At 46.7% G+C, this 26,559-nt stretch overlaps 1 protein-coding gene and 1 pseudogene across 3 annotated transcripts in view; both read right to left on the reverse strand.

Annotated features, from left to right (window-relative positions):
* Positions 1-908: 908 nt before the first annotated feature.
* On the reverse strand, positions 909-18,850 carry LOC135541622 (inhibitor of nuclear factor kappa-B kinase subunit epsilon-like; annotated as a pseudogene).
* A 1,904-nt stretch (positions 18,851-20,754) lies between these two features.
* Positions 20,755-26,559, reverse strand: part of srgap2 (SLIT-ROBO Rho GTPase activating protein 2) — a 137,444-nt gene continuing 131,639 nt past the window's right edge. For 2 of the 3 annotated variants that reach the window (XM_064968947.1, XM_064968949.1), the window contains 5 exons: positions 25,915-26,113; positions 25,540-25,668; positions 25,069-25,294; positions 24,705-24,815; positions 20,755-24,589 (listed from right to left, as the gene is read on the reverse strand). In XM_064968947.1, the coding sequence (XP_064825019.1) occupies positions 24,083-24,589; positions 24,705-24,815; positions 25,069-25,294; positions 25,540-25,668; positions 25,915-26,113 (1,172 nt within the window). In that variant the 3' untranslated portion in view covers positions 20,755-24,082. The remainder of the gene's footprint in view (positions 24,590-24,704; positions 24,816-25,068; positions 25,295-25,539; positions 25,669-25,914; positions 26,114-26,559) is intronic. The other variant, XM_064968948.1, reaches the window with a different exon arrangement.

The raw sequence follows: 26,559 nt of genomic DNA on the forward strand, positions 1-26,559 counted from the left end.
CATTAAGATTTCCCTTCACTGGAACCAAGGGTCTGGAACCATGAAAAAAAAAAAAACATCCCTCCACTAGGCATTGGGGCAGGTAGCATCCGCCAAACTCAGATTCATCTGTCAGACCGCCAGATGGTGAAGTGTGATTCATCACTCCAGAGAACGCGTTTCCACTGCTCCAGAGTCCAATGGCAGTGAGCTTTACACCACTTCAGCCAACGCTTGGCATTGAGCATGGTGATCTTAGGCTTGTGTGTGGCTGCTCGGCCATGGAAACCAATTTCATGAAGCTCCAGAAGAACAGTTATTGTGCTGATGTTGCTTCCAGAGACAGTTTGGAACTTGGTAGTGAGTGTTGCAACTGAGGACAGAAGAAATTTTCGCGGGAACAAAAAAGGGAACACTTAAACAACACAATGTAACTCCAAGTCAATCACACTTCTGTGAAATCAAACTTAGGAAGCAACACTGATTGACAATAAATTTCACATGCTGTTGTGCAAATGGAATAGACAACAGGTGGAAATTATAGGCAATTAGCAAGACACCCCCAATAAAGGAGTGGTTCTGCAGGTGGTGACCACAGACCACTTCAGTTCCTATGCTTCCTGGCTGATGTTTTGGTCACTTTTGAATGCTGGCGGTGCTTTCACTCTAGTGGTAGCATGAGACGGAGTCTACAACCCACACAAGTGGCTCAGGTAGTGCAGCTCATCCAGGATGGCACATCAATGCGAGCTGTGGCAAGAAGGTTTGCTTTGTCTGTCAGCGTAGTGTCCTGAGCATGGAGGCGCTATCAGGAGACAGGCCAGTACATCAGGAGACGTGGAGGAGGCCGTAGGAGGGCAACAACCCAGCAGCAGGACCACTACCTGCGCCTTTGTGCAAGGAGGAACAGGAGGAGCACTGCCAGAGCCCTACAAAATGACTTCCAGCAGGCCATAAATGTGCATGTGTCTGCTCAAACGGTCAGAAACAGACTCCATGAGGGTGGTATGAGGGCCCGACGTCCACAGGTGGGGGTTGTGCTTACAGCCCGACACCTTGCAGGACATTTGGCATTTGCCAGAGAACACCAAGATTGGAAAATCCACCACTGACGCCCTGTGCTCTTCACAGATGAAAGCAGGTTCACACTGAGCACATGTGACAGACGTGACAGAGTCTGGAGACACTGTGGAGAACGTTCTGCTGCCTGTAACATCCTCCAGCATGACCGGTTTGACGGTGGGTCAGTCATGGTGTGGGGTGGCATTTCTGTGGGGGGCCGCACAGCCCTCCATGTGCTCGCCAGAGGTAACCTGACTGCCATTAGGTACAGAGATGAGATCCTCAGACCCCTTGTGAGACCATATGCTGGTGCGGTTGGCCCTGGGTTCCTCCTAATGCAAGACAATGCTAGACCTCATGTGGCTGGAGTGTGTCAGCAGTTCCTGCAAGAGGAAGGCATTGATGCTATGGACTGGCCCGCCCGTTCCCCAGACCTGAATCCAATTGAGCACATCTGAGACATCATGTCTCGCTCCATCCACCAACGCCACGTTGCACCACAGACTGTCCAGGAGTTGGCGGATGCTTTAGTCCAGGTCTGGGAGGAGATCCCTCAGGAGACCATCCACCACCTCATCAGGAGCATGCCCAGGCATTGTAGGGAGGTCATACAGGCACATGGAGGCCACACACACTACTGGGCCTCATTTTGACTTGTTTTAAGGACATTACATCAAAGTTGGATCAGCCTGTAGTGTGGTTTTACACTTTAATTTTGAGTGTGACTCCAAATCCAGACCTCTATGGGTTGATAAATTTGATTTCCATTGATAATTTGTGTGATTTTGTTGTCAGCACATTCAACTATGTAAAGAAAAAAGTATTTAATAAGAATATTTCATTCATTCATATCTAGGATGTGTTATTTTAGTGTTACCTTTTTTTTTAGCAGTATATATATATATATTATGTAGTATCTGTCTTGACTGCATCAAACCGGGACAAGCTAGTTAATCTAGTTTACGCTTTCTCATCCTAACAACTCCATTCAGAATATTAAGTAGCAGCCTACCTATTGGCTCTTGGTCGTTGCATCCTTCAACTTTTAATTCCATCTGCTATTGACTAGGCATCACCTAACTATTGTCACACACGGAGGCTCTATGACTGTAACCTATTGCCGTTTCGATAACTTACGATTGGCCACTCTCGTGAAAGGCAAGGATCTCTCTCATCTGTATGGGTTGACTTCCGGACAAGTCAGTTAAAATTACACATACCTGAGACATTATTTAAAATTCTGGCTCACGTGGATCACAATTCTGTCATGTTCTGACCTTTATTCCTTTGTTTTGTCTTTATTTAGTATGGTCAGGGCGTGAGTTGGGGTGGGCAGACTGTTAGTTTTTCTATTTCTGTGTTTGGCCTGATATGGTTCTCAATCAGAGGCACTGTCTATCGTTGTCCCTGATTGAGAACCATATTTAGGTAGCCTGTTTTCCTTTGTGTTTTGTGGGTGGTTATTTTCAGTCTTTGTGTTTCTGCACCAGATAGAACTGTTTCAGGTTTCACTTTGTTGTTTTGTTTTTGAAGTGTTCAATTTCATTAAAAGAAAGATGAACACTTACCACGCTGCGCTTTGGTCCTCTCCTTCTTCCACCCCTGAATGCCGTTACAGGTAAGAATAATAAATGTTTATTTTTTTCAAGAGCCCGGAATCTCAATTGGTGTTCTAGTTGATGGAAAGTTGTCCTGGAAAGATATTCACTTTGTCTGCAGCAAAGTGGTTTAGTCCGTCGGTATCATCAGGAAAAAACATGTGGTTTGGTTCATCAGGCTTGTTTTCTAACACGCTGACCACACCGCCCGTGTCGCATGCGCGCCAGTGCTGCAAAATAAATGTACACCTACATGTTCTTCCATCACTGCACCCACACTACTCGCGCGCGTCTGCGTAACCAGGTGCTAAAATAGAACGCTTGACGCACTGCAAGAACCGCCTCTCCCATCTCCTCATTGGTTTTTAGGAGCATATACCCACGTGGGTGATTGAAAGATGAACTGAGGTCCACACTCGTCCAGTTGGTGGTGGTAATGCACCTTAAAGTTGGTTGCAAACCGCCATATAAAGTCCACATAAGAAGCCTGAAGGAGGAGATTACTAGAAACAAACTAGGTTTACCCTTTTAAATGTGGATTAATTGTCCCAGTAGAGGACCTTGTGCATTTCAGGTAAAATAACATCCCAATGTTTATATCCCAGGACAAATTAGCTACCAACAGCAAGCTAGCTAGCTAGCTAGCTAAATTGCCATAAGTGTTTAATGCTTTTCGACCTGTCCAGAAATTAATATAGTTGGTTCAAAGTTCATTTTGATATTTCAACCTGAGTGTCCTGATCGAGTCTGTTGCGGGTAGACAAAATCAACATGCGTTCGTTGGTGCACGCGTACGCAGTGTGGTCAGCATGTAACACTTTAGTACAGCTTTATTTACCCATATCTCATTTACTGCACAACTGTCTGGGACAGTACATATGGTTCCTACCTACAGTGGGGCAAAAAAAGTATTTAGTCAGCCACCAATTGTGCAAGTTCTCCCACTTAAAAAGATGAGAGAGGCCTGTAATTTTCATCATAGGTACACTTCAACTATGACAGACAAAATGAGGGTAAAAAACACCAGAAAATCACATTGTAGGATTTTTAATGATTTTATTTGCAAATTATGGTGGAAAATAAGTATTTGGTCACCTACAAAAAAGCAAGATTTCTGGCTCTCACAGACCTGTAACTTCTTCTTTAAGACGCTCCTCTGTCCTCCACTCGTTACCTGTATTAGTGGCACCTGTTTGAACTTGTTATCAGTATAAAAGACACCTGTCCACAACCTCAAACAGTCACACTCCAAACTCCACTATGGCCAAGACCAAAGAGCTGTCAAAGGACACCAGAAACAAAATTGTAGACCTGCACCAGGCTGGGAAGACTGAATCTGCAATAGATAAGCAGCTTGGTTTGAAGAAATCAACTGTGGGAGCAATTATTAGGAAATGGAAGACATACAAGACCACTGATAATCTCCCTCGATCTGGGGCTCCACGCAAGATCTCACCCTGTGGGGGCAAAATGATCACAAGAACGGTGAGAAAAAATCCCAGAACCACACGGGGGGACCTAGTGAATGACCTGCAGAAAGCTGGGACCAAAGTAACAAAGCCTACCATCAGTAACACACTACGCCGCCAGGGACTCAAATCCTGCAGTACCAGACGTGTCCCCCTGTTTAAGCCAGTACATGTCCAGGCCCGTCTGAAGTTTGCTAGAGAGCATTTGGATGATCCAGAAGAAGATTGGGAGAATGTCATATGGTCAGATCAAACCAAAATATAACTTTTTGGTAAAAACTCAACTCGTCGTGTTTGGAGGACAAAGAATGCTGAGTTGCATCCAAAGAACACCTACTGTGAAGGATGGGGGTGGAAACATCATGCTTTGGGGATGTTTTTCTGCAAAGGGACCAGGACGACTGATCCGTGTAAAGGAAAGAATGAATGGGGCCATGTATCGTGAGATTTTGAGTGAAAACCTCCTTCCATCAGCGAGGGCATTGAAGATGAAACGTGGCTGGGTCTTTCAGCATGACAATGATCCCAAACACACCGCCCGGGCAACGAAGGAGTGGCTTCGTATTTCAAAGTCCTTTAGTGGCCTAGCCAGTCTCCAGATCTCAACCCCATAGAAAATCTTTGGAGGGAGTTGAAAGTCCATGTTGCCCAGCAACAGCCCCAAAACATCACTACTCTAGAGGAAATCTGCATGGAGGAATGGGCCAAAATACCAGCAACAGTGTGTGAAAAACTTGTGAAGACTAACAGAAAACGTTTGACCTTTCATTGCCAACAAAGGGTATATAACAAAGTATTGAGAAACTGTTGTTATTGACCAAATACTTATTTTCCACCATAATTTGCAAATAAATTCATTAAAATTAATTAAAAATCATACAATGTGATTTTCTGGATTTTTTTTCTTCTCATTTTGTCTGTCATAGTTGAAGTGTACCTATGATGAAAATTACAGGCCTCTCTCATCTTTTTTAAGTGGGAGAACTTGCACAATTGGTGGCTGACTAAATACTTTTTTGCCCCACTGTATGTATGTATGTATGTATGTATGTATGTATGTATGTATGTATGTATGTATGTATGTATGTATGTATGTATGTATGTATGTATGTATGTACACACACACACACACACATACATACACACATACATGCATAAACACACATACACAGTTTAAGTCGGAAGTTTACATGCACGTCGGTTGGAGTCATTAAAATTTGTTTTTCAACCACTCCACATATTTATTGTTAACAAACTATAGTTTTGGCAAGTCGGTTAGGACATCTACTTTGTACATGTACTTTGTGCATCTACGTTGTGCATAATCTTTCCAACAATTGTTTACAGACAGATTATTTCACTGTATCACAATTCCAGTGGGTCAGAAGTTTACATACACTAAGTTGACTGACAGCTTGGAACATTCTAGAAAATGAGGTCATGGCTTTAGAAACTTCTTGAGTCAATTGGAGGTGTATTTGTTGATGTATTTCAAGGCCTACCTTCAAACTCAGTGCCTCTTTGCTTGACATCATAGGAAAATCAAAAGAAACCAGCCAAGACCTCAGAAAAAAATTGTAGACCTCCACAAGTCTGGTTCATCCTTGGGAACAATTTCCAAACGCCTGAAGATACCACGTTCATCTGTACAAACAATAGTATGCAAGTATAAACACCATGGAACCACGCAGCCGTCATACTGCTCAGGAAGGAGACGCGTTCTGCCTCCTAGAGATGAACGTACTTTGGTGCGAAAAGTGCAAATCAATCCCAGAACAACAGCAAAGGATCTTGTGAAGATGCTGGAGGAAACAGGTACAAAAGTATCTATATCCACAGTAAAACAAGTCCTATAACGACATAACCTGAAAGGCCGCTCAGCAAGGAATAAGCCACTGCTCCTAAACCGCCATAAAAAAGCCAGACTACGGTTTGCAACTGCACATGGGGACAAAGATCACACTTTTTGTAGAAATGTCCTCTGGTCTGATGAAACAAAAATCGAACTGTTTGGCCATAATGACCAATGTTATATTTGGAGGAAAAAGAGGGAGACTTGCAAGCCGAAGAACACCATCCCAACCGTGAAGCACGGGGGTGGCAGCATCATGTTGTGAGGGAGCTTTGCTGCAGGAGGGACTGGTGCACTTCACAAAATAGATGGCATTATGAGGACGGAAAATGATGTGGATATATTGAAGCAACATCTCAAGACATCAGTCAGGAAGTTAAAGCTTGGTCGCAAATGGGTCTTCCAAATGGACAATGATCCCAAGCATACTTCCAAAGTTGTGGCAAATGGCTTAAGGACAACAAAGTCAAGGTATTGGAGTGGCCATCACAAAGCCCTGACCTCAATCCTATAGAACATTTGTGCGCAGAACTGAAAAAGCGTGTGCGAGCAAGGAGGCCTACAAACCTGACTCAGTTACATCAGCTCTGTCAGGAGGAATTGCCCAAACTTCACCCAACTTATTGTGGGAAGGCTGTGGAAGGCTACCCGAAACGTTGGACCCAAGTTAAACAATTTAAAGGCAATGCTACCAAATACTAATTGAGTGTATGTAAACTTCTGACCCACTGGGAATGCGGTGAAAGAAGTAAAAGCGGAAATAAATCATTCTCTCTACTATTGTTCTGACATTTCACATTCTTAAAATAAAGTGGTGATCCTAACTGACCTGAGACAGGTAATTTCTATGAGGATTAAATGTCAGGAATTGTGAAACTGATTTTAAATGGTTGTGTCTGAGTGGGTAGAGACCTCCTGTGTTCATACTGGCACAGATCATTCTTTTTAGGTGGTTCACACAGTTTACGGAGGACCCGGTCAGCATTCCTGAAAGTGTTGCACACACACAGATACAGACACACACAGTTAGCATTCCTAAGAGCTCACACACACTATACCCATCCGCAGATAGCAGCAGATACACAGAAGTTTCACACGTTAATGAAGTCCTCAACTGTAATTCATCAGTATCATTAACCTGAAGTTGAAGTTGAAGTTGAAGTTGAAGTTGAAGTGTGTGTGTGTGTGTGTGTGTGTGTGTGTGTGTGTGTGTGTGTGTGTGTGTGTGTGTGTGTGTGTGTGTGTGTGTGTGTGTGTGTGTGTGTGTGTGTGTGTGTGTGTGTGTGTGTGTGTGTGTGTGTGTGTGTGTGTGGCAGGTAACCTAGTGGCTCAGAGCATTGGGCCAGTAACCGAAAGGTGTGCGTGTATGTTTCTTTGGTGACTGTTGGCCCAACAGCTCTTAATACCCGTAGTTTTCCGTCACGGATGAGAGGGAATGTTTACTCTTTCAGAGGAAAGGAAAGTAGAAGAGTGCTGACTCTCTCTCTTTTAATCCTCTGTCGTTTCAGTTTGATGGCTTTTCCCTGAGGGGATTTCCAACTGTTACTGTCTCTACTGTAGAGCTCTGGCTTTGAGGTTTGATTATTTTGGTTAGATATGAGTGTTTTCAGGTAAATCCTGTGAGAAAATGGAATCCCCTGCTTTTTTGCCTTACTGCCCTAACTGCAGAGAGAGAGAGAGAGAGAGAGAGAGAGAGAGAGAGAGAGAGAGAGAGAGAGAGAGAGAGAGAGAGAGAGAGACTGGGTAAGGGAGGATGGAGAGAGGGGGAGGGAGGAGAGTTGGGAGAAGTAGAGAGAGGGAAGACATGTCTGAGTCAGTGTGAGGTCAATCAATTGTTCAGGCTTCTCACTTCAGCAGTTGGGCTCCGACCTCATTGTAGACCGAGGACATCGACCACACCTCTGCACCCACTGCTGTTTCTCTCTCTCTCTCTTCCTCATCTCCTCCTCTCCTCTCTCCCCCTGACTCAGTTACACCAGCTCTGTCAGGAGGAATGGGCCAAAATTCACCCAACTTATTATGCGAAGGCTGTGGAAGGCTACCCATAACGTTTGACCCAAGTTAAACAATTTAAAGGCAATGCTACCAAATACTAATTGAGTGTATGTATACTTCTGACCCACTGGGAATGTGATGAAATAAATAAAAGCTGAAATAAATCATTCTCTCTACTATTATACTGACATTTCACATTCTTAAAATAAAGTGGTGATCCTAACTGACCTAAGACAGGGAATTGTTACTAGGATTAAATGTCAGGAATTGTGAAACTGAGTTTAAATGTATTTGGCTAAGGTGTATGTAAACTTCCGACTTCAACTGTTTAAAATAAAAAATATTTGTTTAACACTTATTTGGTTACTACATGATTCCATATGTGTTATTTCATAGTTTTGATGTCTTCATTATTATTGTACAATGTAGAAAATGGTAAAAATAAAGAAAAACCATGGAATGAGTAGGTGTGTCCAAACTTTTGACTGGTACTGTATGTAAATGAGATAGTGTTTTTTATTTTTGTAAATTAGCAAACATGTCTAAAAACCTGTTTTTGCACTGTTATGAGATTTTAAAAAAATACATCTTAGAATAAGCCTGTAATGTGAAAAACGTCAAGGGGTCTGAATACATTCCAAAGGCACTGTACATATACAGTGAGAGGAAAAAGTATTTGCTCGCAATGTTACAATGCCTGAGATTGTACGTGTTGGTATGCGACCGTGTGTCTTGTCACTCTCAGTGTGTGTAGTCTGTGCTCAGAGCTGTGGCAGGACTGCAATCTCGTGTTGACCGTGCTGATACCAATCATCACGTCGCCACACTCCCTACGCACCTTCTCACTGGGAGTGTGGGGAGACAGAGAGGAGAGCATCAATCAGATGTTTCTGGTTTGTTCTAACAGTGTGTGTGTGTGACTCACATGTAGCTGTAGTATCCGTGTAAGAGCACCTCTCTGCCTGTGTGTAAGGAATGCATTATCCTCAGGTACTGCTGGACCACTCCTACGATCACCGAGACAGAGGAGAAAAGAGAGGGAGGAGAGGATGAGAATGGGGGAGAAAAAAAGAGGGGGGAGGGGTTGATTAATAAGAGTGATTTATTTACTAAATAGAAAACCACCACCGTCAACAGATCATTCAGGGAGTTTTAACTGTCTCTTCCAGTTGGTCAAACACTGCTGGATCCTATGACTGGCCTGTGTGTGAAGTGAAAGAGCAGAAAGAGCAGTCAGCCACAACGTCAAACTGGGATGGGATAATGGGCATCTCTGCTACAGAAGACAAGACACTTTTTTTTACAGGTTTTGAATCAATTCGAGAAAAAAAAAGTGTGTGTGTGTGTGGGGTAGAGACGGGGGCCGCAGTAGTTGCTAGGGGATGGTGAATGTTGTAGTTTATTTTATTTTTTGGGGGGGGTTAGTGATTTAAGGGTCTGGGCCAAAGGGACCAGGAGGATCAGTTTACATTCTCTGTAGGGGAGTTCAGCGTGTGTCTCTGGGGCGCGGCTGAGCAGCAGTAGGGGCTGGGAGGGCGAGGTCGGGGGGGGAAGTTGACCATCTTCATGGAGCCCTCCAGGGAAAGGTCATGACCCAGGTACAGGAAGTGCTGTTGCTCCAGCCCCACCCCTGTCTGACACGCCACCTCTTCACGGAAGATGGCCACCCTGGGAGACGGGAGTGGTGGGCACAGGTGGGTGTGAGTGAAGACTGGCAAGTGTGTGTGTGTGTGTGTGTGTATACTCACGTGTTGTGGTGGTGAATGTATATGCGGTGAGCTGCGGCCTGTTGCAGGCAGAACAGATGGACTGAGACTCTCTGTAGTTTCTCTGTGGTGGCAAAAAATAACTGGCCAAATGCCCAACACTTCTCCTGGTCTGCCTCCAGTATCCCAGCTCACACTGGCACCAGTTGACCACTCAGACCCCTACACACAGAGGGGAGGGGGGAGAGGAAGTGGAAGAGTGAGAGGTACTGACTGAGAGCTGGCAGCTCTGTGGCAGGCGGTAACTCCACTCTATAGGGCCGTCGTCAAGCCTCTGGGCTCCAGCAATGGCCCCAACCGGCTTCTCTGTGGTGACCTTATACCTGCACAGCACCGACAGGGGGAGAGTGGGAGCAGAGGAGAAGGAAGACACCAGCATTTTATTGTCCTGTCCTGTTTCATCTGTTGTGTTGTGTTTTGATGAATTCCAAATCAATAAAATGGCAATAACTTGTTCATTTCAATGTAATTCCAGGTTGCCCATCGTAATTACACACACACCAACTGTTGGAGCTATGAAACACACAACACACACAGACTTACATGGTGGGCTTGTTCTTGCGGGGTCCTCCGTAGGGTGTGAAGGGTAAAGTACCGGCGGCAGCGTGGTAAAAATACTCCACAGGTCAACACTCACACCACAGGCCTTCTGCTGGGGTTTCCGCAGCACTGCACACTCATATATGTCTGGGTGCCACACACACACACACACACACACACACACACACACACACACACACACACACACACACACACACACACACACACACACACACACACACACACACACACACACACACACACACACACACATACACCCACGCTAAATACCATAACCTGCCCTACCTTATGTTATCTGCTGAGGCTTAGGAAACACTGCACGCTCAGACAGGTCTGAGACAACATTCGACGTAATCTCTCCTCTCCGTCCCGTTGTTCTTGTCTATAACTGCTCTGTACTTTGTCATGTACATGTACGTTTTATGTGGACCTCAGGAAGAGTAGCTGCAGCATGTGCAGTAGCTAATGGGGATCCTAATAAACTAAGCTGTCGCTTACCTTTCCCCTCTTCTCCCCATAGCCTTCCCTGTTTTCAGTCCTCCACCACCCCCCTCTCTCTCACCAAGTATTCCTCTGTCCCGTAGAGGGAGACAAACTTCTCATCGTCCTCTAGTTCTCTGGCCGCTCCAAATTCTGTTTGCTTATAGATGGACCTCCCGTCCTCTCCCACCTGACGAATGATGTTCCCAGGCTTAATATCCCAATGCGCCACCCTGTTCTCACGCAGATGGTTCATCCCGTGCACTAGAAGAAATAGGACGAATGGTTCATCCAAATGATCGGGGTGGGGCACCTTCTCATCCCACGGCTCCTAACCCCTCTTCGCCTCCACCCACACACACACACTGACCCACACAATGTAGTACTATGAGGAGCTCTGGCTCTGGTAGACCGAAGGCATTCTCTGGCTCCACCAGCAGACTGAGCAGACTGCCTCCTGAACAATACTCCATCACCAACACCCTCTGTTTACTCCTCAGCTATACACAGAGAGAGAGAGGGGGGGGGGGGGGGGGCATGACTAATCAGGTTTGATGAAGGTAAAAAACTGTTTGTTGCTACCCTTCTCCTCCTGCCTCACTTCCTCTCCTCCCATCCTCACCTCCTCCACGGAGAAGAGCTTGACGATGTTGTTGTGGTTGAGTCTCCTGAGCATCTCAAACTCTCTCCTCTGAACCTTGTACGGACGACTGTAGCTCATCAGTTTAAACACCTTCACCGCAACCTGCTGCCCTGTTATCTACACACACACACACACACAAGTTAGTTATCAAAAGTTAGCGATCGCATGACATCGTACTCACCCTTTGATGTCTTTGAAATATAAACACAACATGTAAAGTGTTGGTCCCATGTTTCATGAGCTGAAATAAAAGATCCCAGAAATGTTCTGTATGCACAAAAAGCTTATTTCTCTCAAATGTTGTGCACAAATTTGTTTACATCCCGGTTGGTGAGCATTTCTCCTTTGCCAAGATAATCCATCCATTTTTTTTATTTAACCAGGTAGGCCAGTTGAGAACAAGATCTCATTTACAACTGCGACCAGGCCAAGATAAAGCAAAGCAGTACGACACAAACAACACAGAGTTACACATGGTATAAACGAATGTACAGTCAATAACACAATCGGGAGAAAGTCTATATACATTGTGTACAAATGAGGTAAGATACGGGAGGTAAGGCAATAAATAGGCCATAGTGGTGAAATAATTACAATTTAGCAATTAAACACTGGATTGACAGATGAGCAGAAGATGAACGTGCAAGTAGCGGAGTGCAAAGGAGAAGAAAAAAACAACAACAGTATGGGGATGAGGTAGTTGGATGGGCTATTTACAAATGGGCTTTGTACAGGTGCAGTGATCTGTGAGCTGCTCTGACAGCTGGTGCTTAAAGCTAGTGAGGGAGATATGAGTCTCCAGCTTCAGTGATTTTTGCAATTTGTTCCAGTCATTGGCAGCAGATATCTGGAAGGAAAGGCGGCCGAAGGAGGAATTGGCTTTGGGGGTGAACAGTGAAATATACCTGCTGGAGCGCGTGCTATGCATGGGTGTTGCTATGGTGACCAGTGAACTGAGATAAGTCGGGGTTTTACCTAGCAAAGACTTATAGATGACCTGGAGTCAGTGGGTTTTGCGACGAACATGAAGCGAGGGCCAGCCAACGAGAGCATACAGGTCGCAGTGGTGGGTAGTATATGGGGCTTTGGTGACAAAACAAAAGGCACTGTGATAGACTACATCCAGTTTACTGAGTAGTGTTGGAGGCTATTTTGTAAATGACATCGCCGAAGTCTAGGGTCGGTAGGATAGACAGTTTTACAAGGGTGTTTGGCAGCATGAGTGAAGGATGCTTTGTTGCGAAATAGGAAGCCTATTCTAGATTTAATTTTGGATTGGAGATGCTTAATGTGAGTCTGGAAGGAGAGTTAACAGTCTAGCCAGACACCTAGGTATTTGTAGATGTCCACATATTCTAAGTCAGAACCGTCCAGAGTAGTGATGCTGGACGGGCGGTCAGGTGCTGGTAACGATCGGTTAAAGAGCATGCATTTAGTTTTACTTGCATTTAAGAGCAGTCGGAGTCCACGGAAGGAGAGTTGTATGGAATTGAAGCTCGTCTGGAGGTTAGTTAACACAGTGTCCAAGAAGGGCCAGAAGTATACAGAATGGTGTCATCTGCGTAGAGGTGGATCAGAGAATCACCAGCAGCAAGAGAGACATCATTGATATATACAGAGTAAAGAGTCGGCCCGAGAATTGAACCCCGTGGCACCCCCATAGAGACTGGGGGATGCTTGGGCTAATTGCTGTGGGGGGTGCAGGGCTCTTGATCGGGATAGGGGTAGCCAGGTGGAAAGCAAGGCCAGTCGTAGAAAAATGCTTATTGAAATTCTCAATCGTCATGGATTTATTGGTGGTGACATTGTTTCCTAGCCTCAGTGCAGTGGGCAGCTGGGAGGAGGTGCTGTTATTCTCAATGGACTTTACAGTGTCCCAGAACTTTTTGAAGTTTCTGTTTGAAAAGGCTAGCCTTTGCTTTCCGAACTGCCTGTGTATATTGGTTCCTAACTTCTGTGGCATATAAAGAAGCTGATTAAACAGCATGATTATTACACAGGTGCACCTTGTGCTGGGGACAATAAAAGGTCACTCTAAAATGTGCAGTTTTGTCACACAACACAATGCCACAGATCTCTCAAGTTTTGGTGAAGCTTGCAATTAGCACCCTGACTGCAGGAATGTCCACCAGAGCTGTTGCCAGAGAAACACCAATGATTTAGAGAATTTGGCAGTACATTCAACCACCCTCACCGCAGACCATGAGTATGGTGTTGTGTGGGCATAGGGTAAGCTTAAGCTACTGACAACAAACAGTTGCATTTTATCAATGGCAATTTGAATGCACAGAGATCCCGAGGCCCATTGTCATCCCATTCATCCCCCAACATCACCTCATGTTTCAGCATGATAATGCACGGCCCCATGTCGCAAGGATCTTTACACAATTCCTGGAAGCTGAAAATGTCCCAGTTCTTCCAGGGCCTGCATACTCACCAGACATGTCACCCATTGAGAATGTCAGTGATGCTCTGGATCGACGTGTACGACAGCGTGTTCCAGTTCCCGCCAAAGAGGAAAGCCACAACTTGAGAGGAAGAGCTCGAGTGGATGTTCAAAGGTTGCCAGCAACAAGGGGTGGAGTGAGAGGAGACAGCCCGTCAATTCTGTTACCCTTCCAAGGACCGGTTACTGACAAATAAAGTGACCATAGGATATACGAGTTATCAGGGGAGGGCTTATGTACCGAAGCCTTGAAGATATTAGAACTGCCAGAAGTCTGGGCATGTGGCAACAGCCTGTAAAGAGAAAAGGTGCCAGGTGTGGAGGGGAGCATGAGTACGGGAAGTGTGGGGATGGTGAACAACCTACGCGCTGCAGCTGTGTGAGTGCTCATAGCGTGGCATATAGCGGGTGTGAGGCAAGGAAGCAGGTAGCGGAGGTGCAACAAGTGCGAGTGGAGAGAAGGGTGTTATATGCTGAGGCAGTTAGAGTGGTCCAGTGAGATGAAGGTTCCAGGGAGACATGGGTTGGAGCATCAATATGGTATACATAGATAAGAGAAAGCTGGTGACAGTTCATAGCAGGAGCTATAAATAGCACTGCTAAAGTAGAGTCTTAAACAGAGAGGATTCAGCTAATAGTGAAATCTGCTGGGAGACATCCGAGTGTGACAGGGTTGACCTGGGAAGAGGTTGGAGATGACCTCAATCAGCCGAGGGTGGAGTCATGTATTACTGGATCTTAGTTATGTGGTAGTACTACAATGGAATGTTCGAAGCCTGTTGGCTGATGGGTAGGCGTTCACGCAGTTCATTGTGGATGTGCCAGTTAAACCTGATGTGATTTGTGTCCAGGAAACAGGGGGTGGGGGGTGGACTTGCCTACAGGATGCTCGGCAGAGGTAATTAACAGGAATGTGTGGTGGTGGTGTGGTTGAGAGGGGGGTGAACAGATATTGGACCTGGAAGTGCTGGAGGGCCAGAATAATAGTAAGGTCATGTGGTGTGGGGATTTTAATGCCCACAACACGCTCTTGGGGGAAAACGGATAGATGGAAATGGCCAAGTGATGGGAACATCTGACAGAAATGAAAGATCTAGTGTGCCTGAATGATGGCCGAGGGACCAGGATTGATGTACCTCACTCTGGTATCTAATGCGATGGCAGGAATCTGTGAGTGGGAGGTATGGGAGGAGTCAACAGTAGGGAGTGATCATTACCTCATAGTATTCACAGTAGAGAGGAGGAGGTGTCAGTGGATGGAGTAGGCAGGTGGGTGTTTGGAAGGGCAAAGTGGGATCAGTTTAAAGAGCTGAGTGAGGTGATGGCTCGGGTGGATATGAGAGGGGATATGGATAGTATGAATAACTGGGTGAGAACAGCGTTAGTGGGAGCAGCTACTGAGGATATACCTAAGAGTTCAGGGAGGAGGAGGAGGAAAACAGTCCCATGGTGGACGGAGGAGTGTGGGGCAATACTTCCTGGAGAGCAGGGGGCGAGTATCGCCACATCAGAGTGGGTTCAGGAAGGGTAGGAGAACTATGGACCCAGTGCTCTGCTTAGAAGCAGAGGTCAGGAAGACTCAGGTGAACAAGGAGACTGTTGTAGCTGTCTTTTTTGATGTGGAGAAGGTGTATGATATGATGTGGAGAAGGTGTATGATATGATGTGGAGAAGGTGTATGATATGATGTGGAGAAGGTGTATGATATGATGTGGAGAAGGTGTATGCTATGATGTGGAGAAGGTGTATGCTATGATGTGGAGAAGAGCGTCTGCTAAATGACTTAAATGTAAATGTAAATGAGAAGGTGTATGATATGATGTGGAGAAGATGTATGATATGATGTGGAGAAGGTGTATGATATGATGTGGAGAAGGTGTATGATATGATGTGGAGAAGGTGTATGCTATGATGTGGAGAAGGTGTATGATATGTGGTGGAGAAGGTGTATGATATGATGTGGAGAAGGTGTATGATATGATGTGGAGAAGGTGTATGATATGTGGTGGAGAAGGTGTATGATATGATGTGGAGAAGGTGTATGATATGATGTGGAGAAGGTGTATGATATGATGCGGAAGGAGGGGTCGTTAATCAAGCTTGATATTATGGCGGTAGGTGGAAGAACGTACAACTGGCTAAATGATTTCCTATTTGGAAGGTCTATCCAGGTGAGGGTGGGGAAGTCCCTATCAGGCAGCTACCTGGTGGATAACGGTACACCGCAGGGGAGTGTGATTAGTCCTCTGTTGTTCTCAATCATGATCAATTATGTTTACTCTCAGGTATAGCTGGATATTGGGAGGTCGTTATTTGCAGATGGCAAATGTGCCATTACATAGTAAGGAAGGTACAGGAAGCAATTGATGAGGTAGAGTGGTTAGGCATTAATGTGGAGGTTCAGGTTCTCTGTAGAGAACTCACTGATCTTTACCAGGAGGAAGATGGGAGATGAGGTATGCTTGAGGTTATATGGGAGAAACTTTGAGAGGGTGGACACGAGCTTTGGGTGGGTGGGTAATACCTAGGCGAGGGAGATGGGACTCCATGGAAGGGAGTTTAGTCAGATGGTACAAAAGATCCAAGGACAGGACGTACTGGGTCAGGATGTGTAGTGCAGGAACATGGGGTGGCAGTCAGGAAACGTATTACAGATCATCTGGCTGGGGGCAGGTTAGCCTAGTGGTTAGAGCGTTGGGCTAGTAACTGGAAGGTTGCGAGTTCAAACCCCTGAGCTGACAAGGTACAAATCTGTCATTCTGCCCCTGAACAGGCAGTTAACCCACTGTTCCCAGGCCGTCATTGAAAATAAGAATTTGTTCTTAACTGACTTGCCTGGTTAAATAAAGGTCAAATTAAAAAAAATATACAGCAGAGCTGATGGCCATTCTGTTGGCCTTGCAGAGGGTGAAGGATGTAGTTACTTGCTCTAATTCATGTGCCGTGTTGATGAGTCTCCAGTCCTTTAGGTCACGTAGCAGACAAGACCTGCTGTATGAGGTGCTGCAAACCCATGGCAGGATTAGACGGATGGGTATATGTAACAGTATACATTTAGACCATACCCGGGCGCGAACCAGGGACCCTCTGCACACGTCAACAACAGTCACCCTCGAAGCATTGTTACCCATTGCTCCACAAAAGCCACGGCCCTTGCAGAGCAAGGGGAACTACTACTTCAAGGTCTTAGAGCAAGTGACGTCACCAATTGAAACGCTATTTAGTGCGCACCACCGCTAGCGTTTCACATCCGTTACATATACAGATAAGATTTACTTGGGTCCATGTCCATGTGGGGGTGGAGGGTAATGAGGCAACTGATATAATGACTAACCAAGCACTTAGTAGTGGGAATGTTGATGTTGTAGTTTTAATGATCGAGGCAGAGGTAAAAAGCCTGATATGGACAGTGATGGTGCAGAGATAGCAGGAGCAGCGGAATAGAGATACTAAGGGCAGGCATTTATTTCAAGTACAGAGGATAGTTGGGGAGGACGGCAGGAAGGCACAGAAGAGGGGAGATAATTTTTTTTACAAGATTAAGGGTGGGACACAGCCAGTAGATTAAGGGTGGGACACAGCCAGTAGATTAAGGGTGGGACACAGCCAGTAGACTAAGGGTGGGACACAGCCAGTAGATTAAGGGTGGGACACAGCCGGTAGATTAAGGGTGGGACACAGCCGGTAGATTAAGGGTGGGACACAGCCAGTAGATTAAGGGTGGGACACAGCCAGTAGATTAAGGGTGAGACACAGCCAGTAGATTAAGGGTGGGACACAGCCAGTAGATTAAGGGTGGGACACAGCCAGTAGACTAAGGGTGGGACACAGCCAGTAGATTAAGGGTGGGACACAGCCAGTAGATTAAGGGTGGGACACAGCCAGTAGATTAAGGGTGGGACACAGCCAGTAGACTAAGGGTGGGACACAGCCAGTAGATTAAGGGTGGGACACAGCCGGTAGATTAAGGGTGGGACACAGCCGGTAGATTAAGGGTGGGACACAGCCAGTAGATTAAGGGTGGGACACAGCCAGTAGACTAAGGGTGGGACACAGCCAGTAGATTAAGGGTGAGACACAGCCAGTAGATTAAGGGTGGGACACAGCCAGTTGAATAAGATCTTAAATGTGATAGGAAAGCATCCAACAGGAAAGTGTGATTATTGCCAGGAAGCAGAGACCGTGGAGCTGGTATTGCTGCAGTGTGGGGAGTATCAGAGGGAAAGAGAGAGGCTGACATCTAGTATGAGGAAGAAGAGGATACGGGAAATTATTTTAAAGAGTATATTGAGTAGAACGTCATTAGATGTAGTCTTAAATATGTTATCTTTAAGAGCAACAGGCCTGGCAGGTCGTTTTTGAGGCGTCACTACAGACACCTTGGCGCAGCACAATTGGCCCAGCGTCGTCCGGGTTTGGCCGGTGTAGGCCGTCATTGTAAATAAGAATTTGTTCTTAACGGACTTGCCTAGTTAAATAAATGTTCAATTAAAAAAATAAATATGTTCTCCCTGTCTCTGGCCCACACTCCAGTACAATAGGTGGTAATGTACCATAACGTTGGATGCCAAGCGCCTATAAACCCCACGGAAGAAGTGGAACTGCAATCTTTTTTGTAAGGGGGAGTTTGGATTCCTACATTGTTGCGGGCCTTATAGATGCTGGCGGTGGTCCCCTGCCCAAGCACATCGTCCAGTGACCACAGGTAGTTGGCTGTGCTCACCATCATTTTCTCTGTCCTTTTTGGAGGGGTCTGGTTGGCTGAGGTAAACCCATTGACAGGAAATCAAGAATGAAGGGATTCATATGCAGTCAGAGGAAATGTGGACTTCGCTGCTGTCGGAAAGGTAAACAAGTGAACGAAGTTCTCAAATTGTCGAGTGAATAGAGAGACTACCGGTTACATTACATGATACATACAACTGGCCCGAATCATACGTCTACGATCCCGTTGATACACATCTGTTGCAGCCGAGGATGCAATGTAAAACGTTCTCATACGGGACCCGCCAAGTGTTGTCACAACTGTGATGGGATTTCTGACAGGGCGTTGTTAAACACAGAAAATAGACCCATAAAACTATTTTCTACACAACACTGCAGACAATAGTCAAATACATCTTTGAACCCCCCCCCCAAAAAAAAGGCTCTATTAATTGAATAAAAGTATCCTACCAGCCTCGATTCTCCCCACAGTGGTGAGAAGTGACAAACAACTTCGAACTAACGTTATTCGATTGCACACTCGGATTTCTCTGACGTTTCCCAACAAATCCGATGACAATTGCCAATGTATTCTCATCATGTATAGACATGTATGTCTATTGTTGGCGCGATCACTAGTCTATCTTATCAATATAATGGATACCCTTCGATTCTATGAAAGTTTCGGTGCAGTACTGTAACGTCCGAATTTTGAACCAACCGGCTTCAAAGGTAAGCTCTGGTGACATCTAGTGGTTGATATTGCCTACTACATTTTATTTATTTATTTTGCCTACCACATCGCTCTATACAGTCGGGTTGCCTCCCACAAAGCTCATTGGTCTTGATTTCACATGGCCTACTGTAATTTGTTGGAAACTTCCATTTTGAAAATCCAGGTTTTGACGATGGAAAGATAATAATATTCATATTGATTATGATGTCCAGGCCTGGACTATTAGAGAGAACTGTGAGGGTGTTCCTTGAGGTTTCCTACACTAAATTGTTCTGCATTGTCTGGTCTTTATACCACTGAAGCGGCGCAGGTCCTAATCCAGGCACTTGTCATCTCCCGTCTGGATTACTGCAACTCGCTGTTGGCTGGGCTCCCTGCCTGTGCCATTAAACCCCTACAACTCATCCAGAACGCCGCAGCCCGTCTGGTGTTCAACCTTCCCAAGTTCTCTCACGTCACCCCGCTCCTCCGCTCTCTCCACTGGCTTCCAGTTGAAGCTCGCATCCGCTACAAGACCATGGTGCTTGCCTACGGAGCTGTGAGGGGAACGGCACCGCAGTACCTCCAGGCTCTGATCAGGCCCTACACCCAAACAAGGGCACTGCGTTCATCCACCTCTGGCCTGCTCGCCTCCCTACCACTGAGGAAGTACAGTTCCCGCTCAGCCCAGTCAAAACTGTTCGCTGCTCTGGCCCCCCAATGGTGGAACAAACTCCCTCACGACGCCAGGACAGCGGAGTCAATCACCACCTTCCAGAGACACCTGAAACCCCACCTCTTTAAGGAATACCTAGGATAGGATAAAGTAATCCTTCTCACCCCCCCCTTAAATGATTTAGATGCACTATTGTAAAGTGGCTATTCCACTGGATGTCATAAGGTGAATTCACCAATTTGTAAGTCGCTCTGGATAAGAGCGTCTGCCAAATGACTTAAATGTAATGTAAATGTAAATGACCCCTAATGAACATATGTTGCCTATCTATGGTAGGACGTCTCTGATGGAGGACACGACCATCTCTTCGTCGACACGGGCGCCGTGGTTTGCTCCCTCTCTCCGTAATACAGTCCTGTGGATGCAGCACTTCTGTAGACACAAGTGGTGAATGCAAAAAGTCTCATCCTAGGAGTGTGTGTGTGTGTGTGTTTGTGAGAGAGAGAAGGGAGAGAGAGAGAAGACAGAACCAGATGCATTGCAATCCATCGTCGTCGTGACAGTCACTGTCATGATAATCTCCCCACCAACACAGAGACCTTTTATAGCAAGAGATGTTTATTAAAAAAAAAAAGTCTACTACAAGAACTAGACATAGAATTATATAAGACCTATTTGATTAAGCTACTATTGCTATTACTGTACAATATTGTACCAGAAAAACAGTGTACCTCTGTAATGTACAACATTGTATGTACAAAGTACATCTTAACATAGGATTCTCCGGTAATACAGAGACAACTATAAATATATTTGACATTACAGTCATTTTTTAATTTTTTTTTTAGGTCCCATGTTTTCAAATGGGCAAGAAATGCATATTTAACAATAGTTAAGTCAGAATTTTAAAAATCATCATCGCTCAAATCAGTCCGTGAGCACACTGTAATTTCAAGTGTGCGATGAATGATTTGAGCTCAACTGATAATACGGTGTGGAGACTGAGGCTCCCGGCTCCTATACAGCGAAGCCAGGTGAACAGAGACTCCAACCACAAAGCATCACCCATCAGGAACGAGTGTGTGTTCGTATGACATGGGTGTTAATGCCTAATCGCCCCAGTGGCCAAAGATGAGGTAAGGGGAGCAACCCTATGTAAAACACATCTGAAAATACACACAGAGATAAAACATTACATTTAAGAAATCAACCACCTGTTACAGAGCATTTGGGATTGCAATAATACAATTATATACCTGGGGTTTGCAGGGTGGGGAGGAAGGAATAAGGGAGGAACTAGAGAGAGGGATATTTGTAAGGAAAAGGTGTGTGTCTGTGGGAACAGAGGGAGAATGCTAGGAGAAGGAGAAAGGTACTAAGAGAGGAGGGTGATAGGGGGAAAGACAGAAACTGTCTGAACTAGTTGTTCTTCTCCTCTCCCCTGAGGGTTCTCTTGAGCCCTGTCATTGACAATCCTGATCTCAGACCGGGCGTTAGAGCTGTCAATCAATAGAGCATCCCGCCTCCCACTGACCTTGACCAATCAAAACATTCTGTCACCTTCCCCTTGACAAATCAGAGTTCGATACTACAGAAAATGCAAATGATGTCACCGTGACAGACAGGACAGGACCGGTTTGACGTTGACCACGTGATGCGGCAGTCAGAGTAACAGACAGTTAGGGAGTCACAGCAGAAGTTCTCTTAAAGTCGAGCACCACATGCTTTAACTCATGTCATTGGGTTATATAAATCCCAATAAATGATTGGACGCTGGTCCGCCATGATACACACCAATGCTCTTGGTAGAGGAACGAGAGAGTGACACTTTTCCAGAAATGGCTGAAATGACTGGGACTGAGTACTAGTCAGTCACACAAACATTAAGCCGAGTGAGCAGTGGCTCTGGTGACACAGGAAGTGGCTCTGCTGTCTGTGGTGTCCCCTTCCTGTTGGTCCCCCTGTCCCCAGAAAGCTGCCATTCGCTGGTTCCCTTCATGATGCGCAGTTAATGGGCAAATCCACTTTAAAAAAATATAATTTGGTATTTGTTTCATTAGTCCACTGTTGATACAGTCCCAAAATGTTTTGAAGGTCAACAGTTAAGTTTTCAAGATGTTGGGAGTTTCAAGAAGCAAAGTGTCTCCAGCCACATCATCATGATGACGCAAATTATCCTGAAAAATGTTTCGCTTGCCAGCAGTCAAGTTTGGGACTGTATCAACAGTGGACTAATGAAACAAACACCAAATGATTTTTTGAGTGGGTTTTCCCTTTACGTTTCAGTTCTAAGAGCTGTGCAGAGTCCCTGACAGACACGGTTCAGTATGACGTATTCTGAGGATTAACTAACAACTGGGAGAAAAGAAGCATAATGTAATTATTCCAAATGTGCTTGACGAGGTTTGTTTGTGCTCGTATCTGAACAAACTCTTCCACCTCACTGAGATTCCTCGTCTGCACTTTTCCAGTTATCATCATGATTATTAAACATATACACAAGGAAAAACAAACATGTTTGCGGATTTTGTTTGGAGTCAAAATTTGCGTGTAGCTGGTCGAAGAGGTGCATTGCTTGTATTGTAGATAGACGCAGTCAGTCAGTCAGTCAATCAGTCAGTCAGCACTGCGACTGCTGTGGCCCCAGCATGCGAGGAGAACCTGAAAAGGCATTTAGCTGCCACAGAACACACACACACACGTCATGCATGCGTGTGTGTGTGTTCTACTTCTGTAATAGAGTGTATATTAATGCCGGGAATCTAAGGGAGAGAGAAGCAGCAGGCCTGGCATGCTGCTGAGTTGATGAGTCTCTTATTGCTAAAGAAAGGGTGGTTATTGAGCAAGGCCATGTCGTGCCCTTATGCACCAGCAGGAGGTGCTGCTGTAAAGCCAGACAATCGTTGCGTTGCACTATGTTGGTTGTACCGAATGTCGAACAGGGCTATTCAATTCTGGTCCTGGAGGGCCCCGTCACTATTGCATTCAATTCTAAGGACTCCTTCCCACCCGGGAAACAGGTGATTGGACTCTCTGGCAAATCGATGACATCAGATGGTCAATCAATTTCCACTTAGTAAAGAGAAGCAGCATTACTTTGGCCACTGAGGGCCGCCAATTGAAAAGCCCGGATGTCGAGTCTAGGAGAGCACAGTAGAAAAGACCCTCGTGTAAAGCAACTCTACGGGTTAGCGTTTTGTGTTATGATGAATCCCCACAACACGCCGCTTGCTGCCCAGACACCTCGGAGGATCAGAGATGTAACCCAGCTCTCTCCTCCTCACATAGAAGCAGGCATTCCCCCTGCACTCTACTCCAGAGCTTTTCTATCGGTGATACAGCCCAGCTTTCCACCGGAGTGGCTTTACCTTCTGGCCCTCTGTCCCTCCATCTGTCCATCTGTCCATCCATCTATCAGTCCAACTCTCTCTCTCTCTCTGTCCAGGCTGGCAGATCCAGTCTTGCCCCAGTCTTGAAGCAGTGGAGTGAACAGGTCTCGGAGTTTCTAAAGAGTTAGTTAGTGTTCTCTGTTTCCACAGTCGGTCTGTGTGTTCTCAGAGAGTGTGGAATCCAGGAGTCACACTGCCACACACACAGCCAACCAGGTGAACCACTCCTCCAGTCCACTCCAGTATTCTCAAGGTTAGTTGGGGATAAATGTTCTTAAATATCACCATCTATTTCAAATCAAACGGTGCTCTCACTCAAGTGTAAGGTATGCCACACACACACACCTCACACACACACACACCTCACACACACACACCTCACACACATACACACACACACACACACACCTCACACCGGTATATACAGTACAGGCGCCATATCTCTTTTTTCAGGCTTTTTGTCCATTTGGATGCCTTGTTTGATTTTCTGTATTAGTCCGTGTCAGAAGGTAGGTGTGATGACTAAAGCTACCAAGAGGGGGCAGAGTTGAGTCAAGGATGCTTTACATATCATTCGGGGGTTTTCCCCATAAATGGTTAAGAGTTTGCAAGGGTAAGCTGATCCAAGATGGGAGCTATCCCACTTATCACTGGGGTGAGAGGAGATGGGGACAGGGTGTGTGGATCGAAGGGGTGTGTGTGTGTGTGTGTGTGTGTGTGTGTGTGTGCGTGTGAGAGAGAGTGCCCTCAGGCGGGGCAGGACTTGTCGTTGGGCTGGGGTGGGGGTGGGGGAGGAGGGGTTGGGGGGACAGTGGTGGTTGGGGAGCCCATAGCCGGACTGCTGCCTCCTCCACCCTTGGGGAAGACCACCGGCTTGGGCCGCGTGGCTGGAGGGCGAGGCTCTCGGAAGGAGGGAGTGGAGGCAGAGAGGGCTGAGGAGGCGAGAGAAGAGGATGCGGAAGAGGGCAGGGGGCTCCTGGGCTTGGAGGGGCGGAAGGAGGAGGGGACGTCGCTCGCGGACGAGGCGCTGCGTTGGAGGGGGTGTGAGTGTGGAGGCCCTGCGCCCTCGCTATCCCTCAGCAGACGGGAGTGGAGGGGACTGGAGGGCTCGGACGCCCCGCCACCCCCGCACACACCCTTCAGCTGCTCCAGTGTGTCCAGCACCACGTCGGGGGTGTGCGTGTGCTTGACACTGCTCTGCCTCTCCAGCTCTTTCAGCTCACTCAGAGCAGAGCTCATAGCCGCCTCGATATCCTGAAACAGGAGATGTCGGACAGATACAAATCAGAATACACACGCGCACACATTTGGCTGAGGGTGAGGGGTCAAAGGTGAGAGGTGCGGTGTCAGAGGTCAGAGACGGGCGCACCTGTGAGGTGGGCTCCATCTGAGCGATGACCTCGGGATCCAGGGGCCGGTGGTTGCTGAAGCTCTTAGAGCGGCCCGTGGTAGTCGCCTTGCAGTACTGAGGGCTCTCCACCTACACAACAAATGAGAGTCGTTGCAATCAGCAATAACAAGAATGAACAGAGAACAGTGGAGGCTGCTGAGGGGAGGACAGCTCATAACAATGGCTGCAAGGGCATGTCTTTGGTACGACTCCATTGACTCCGTTCCAGCCATTAGTATGAGTCGTCCTCCGCTCAGCAGCCTCCACCGACAGATCATAAAACCCAACAACTGAAAAAGAGCGATAGTACGGCACTAATGGAAGCTATGTATTTTGACGCTACCTTGGTCTTGAGAGAGGAGTGGCGCGTGATTGAGGAGTTGAGGACACTGTGGGCGCTGACCGGTCGCTTGTCGCCGCCTTCCTTCACCAGAGCCCCTCCCACTGGCAGACTGGCCGTCCTTACGCCCCCTCCTGTCGCCCCAGACGGGGACACATCACCCCCCTGGACCCCCTCAGACCCCCAAAAGGTCCTACGGATACTCCCCAACTCAGGCCTCTTCCTCATCCTGACAGAGAGAGAGACATAGAGAGGTGGGGGGGAGAAAGAAAAGTGAAGGCGAGAGAGAGAGAGAGAGAGAGAGAGAGAGAGAAAGAGGGAGAGAGAGAAAGAGGGAGAGAGAGAAAGAAAGAAAAAGAGAACGAGGGAGAGACCAGAATGGTGAGAAGGTGAAAACAGACTGAGATCTGATTGGGTCAGTGAAGGTGTAAATGACGAGATGCTGTACTGTGATTGGTGCCTGGTGTGTCTTACTTGTTGAGGTTGGCTAGGTAGATGTCTGCTACATGAGCTCCAGTAGGAGAGGCAGCAGTGCCCCTAGTGGACACTCTCTCCTCCTGCAACTCCGCTTCAGTCTTCGGACTGCCTCTACCCCCGTCCGGCCTGGAACACACAACCATCAGGCTACAGCCAAGCCAACGAGAACTCCTTTCTCTCATCTTCTCTATGTTGGTCTGTACTGGTCTATACTGGTTTGTACTGGTCTAAATGGATCTATACTGATCTGGACAGGTCTGTACTGGTTTAAAGTGGTTTGTACTGGTTTATTCTGAGCTGAACAGGTCTGTACTGGTCTGAAACCTTCTGTACTAGTGTAAACTGGTGTCCACTGGTCTTGTGGTTTCTTACATGTCCTGAACCACTATGTACTGGTGAGGCACCAGTCCGTCCACTCCGTTGTGTCGGCCCTCCCACCAGTCATCACTGGCTCGCTGGAAAAGGAGGAGAGACGCGCCCTTCTTAAATGACAGCTCCTGGTTGGTCCGTCCGGAGAAGTCGAAGCGAGCAATGGCCTCTATTGGGTCCGATTCTGAAACGACCAACGAGCCTGAGAGTCAGAGAGAGGGTAGGAAGGGGGGGGGGAAATAAAGAAAGAGAGAAATGGGGGGTGGACGGTGGGAGAAACAGAAGAGAGAGGGGAGAAACAGGAGAGAGGGGAGACACAGAAGAGCGAGGGGAGAAACAGAAGAGCGAGGGGAGAAACAGAAGAGAGAGGGGAGAAACGGGAGAGAGAGGGGAGAAACGGGAAAGAGGAGGGAGAAACGGGGAAGAGAGTGGGGAGAAAGAGGGAATAGAGGGGAGAAACAGAAGAGAGAGGGGAGAAACAGAAGAGAGAGGGGAGAGAGAGGGGAGAAACGGGAGAAACGGGAGAGAGAGGGGAGAAAAAGAAGAGACAGTGGAGAAACAGAAGAGAGGGGAGAAACAGGAGAGAGAGGGGAGAAACGGGAGAGAGAGAGGGGAGAAACAGAAGAGAGAGGAGAAACAGAAGAGACA

The sequence above is a fragment of the Oncorhynchus masou genome, chromosome 6 (assembly GCF_036934945.1).
Source record: "Oncorhynchus masou masou isolate Uvic2021 chromosome 6, UVic_Omas_1.1, whole genome shotgun sequence".
In the NCBI taxonomy this organism is placed as follows: domain Eukaryota; kingdom Metazoa; phylum Chordata; class Actinopteri; order Salmoniformes; family Salmonidae; genus Oncorhynchus; species Oncorhynchus masou.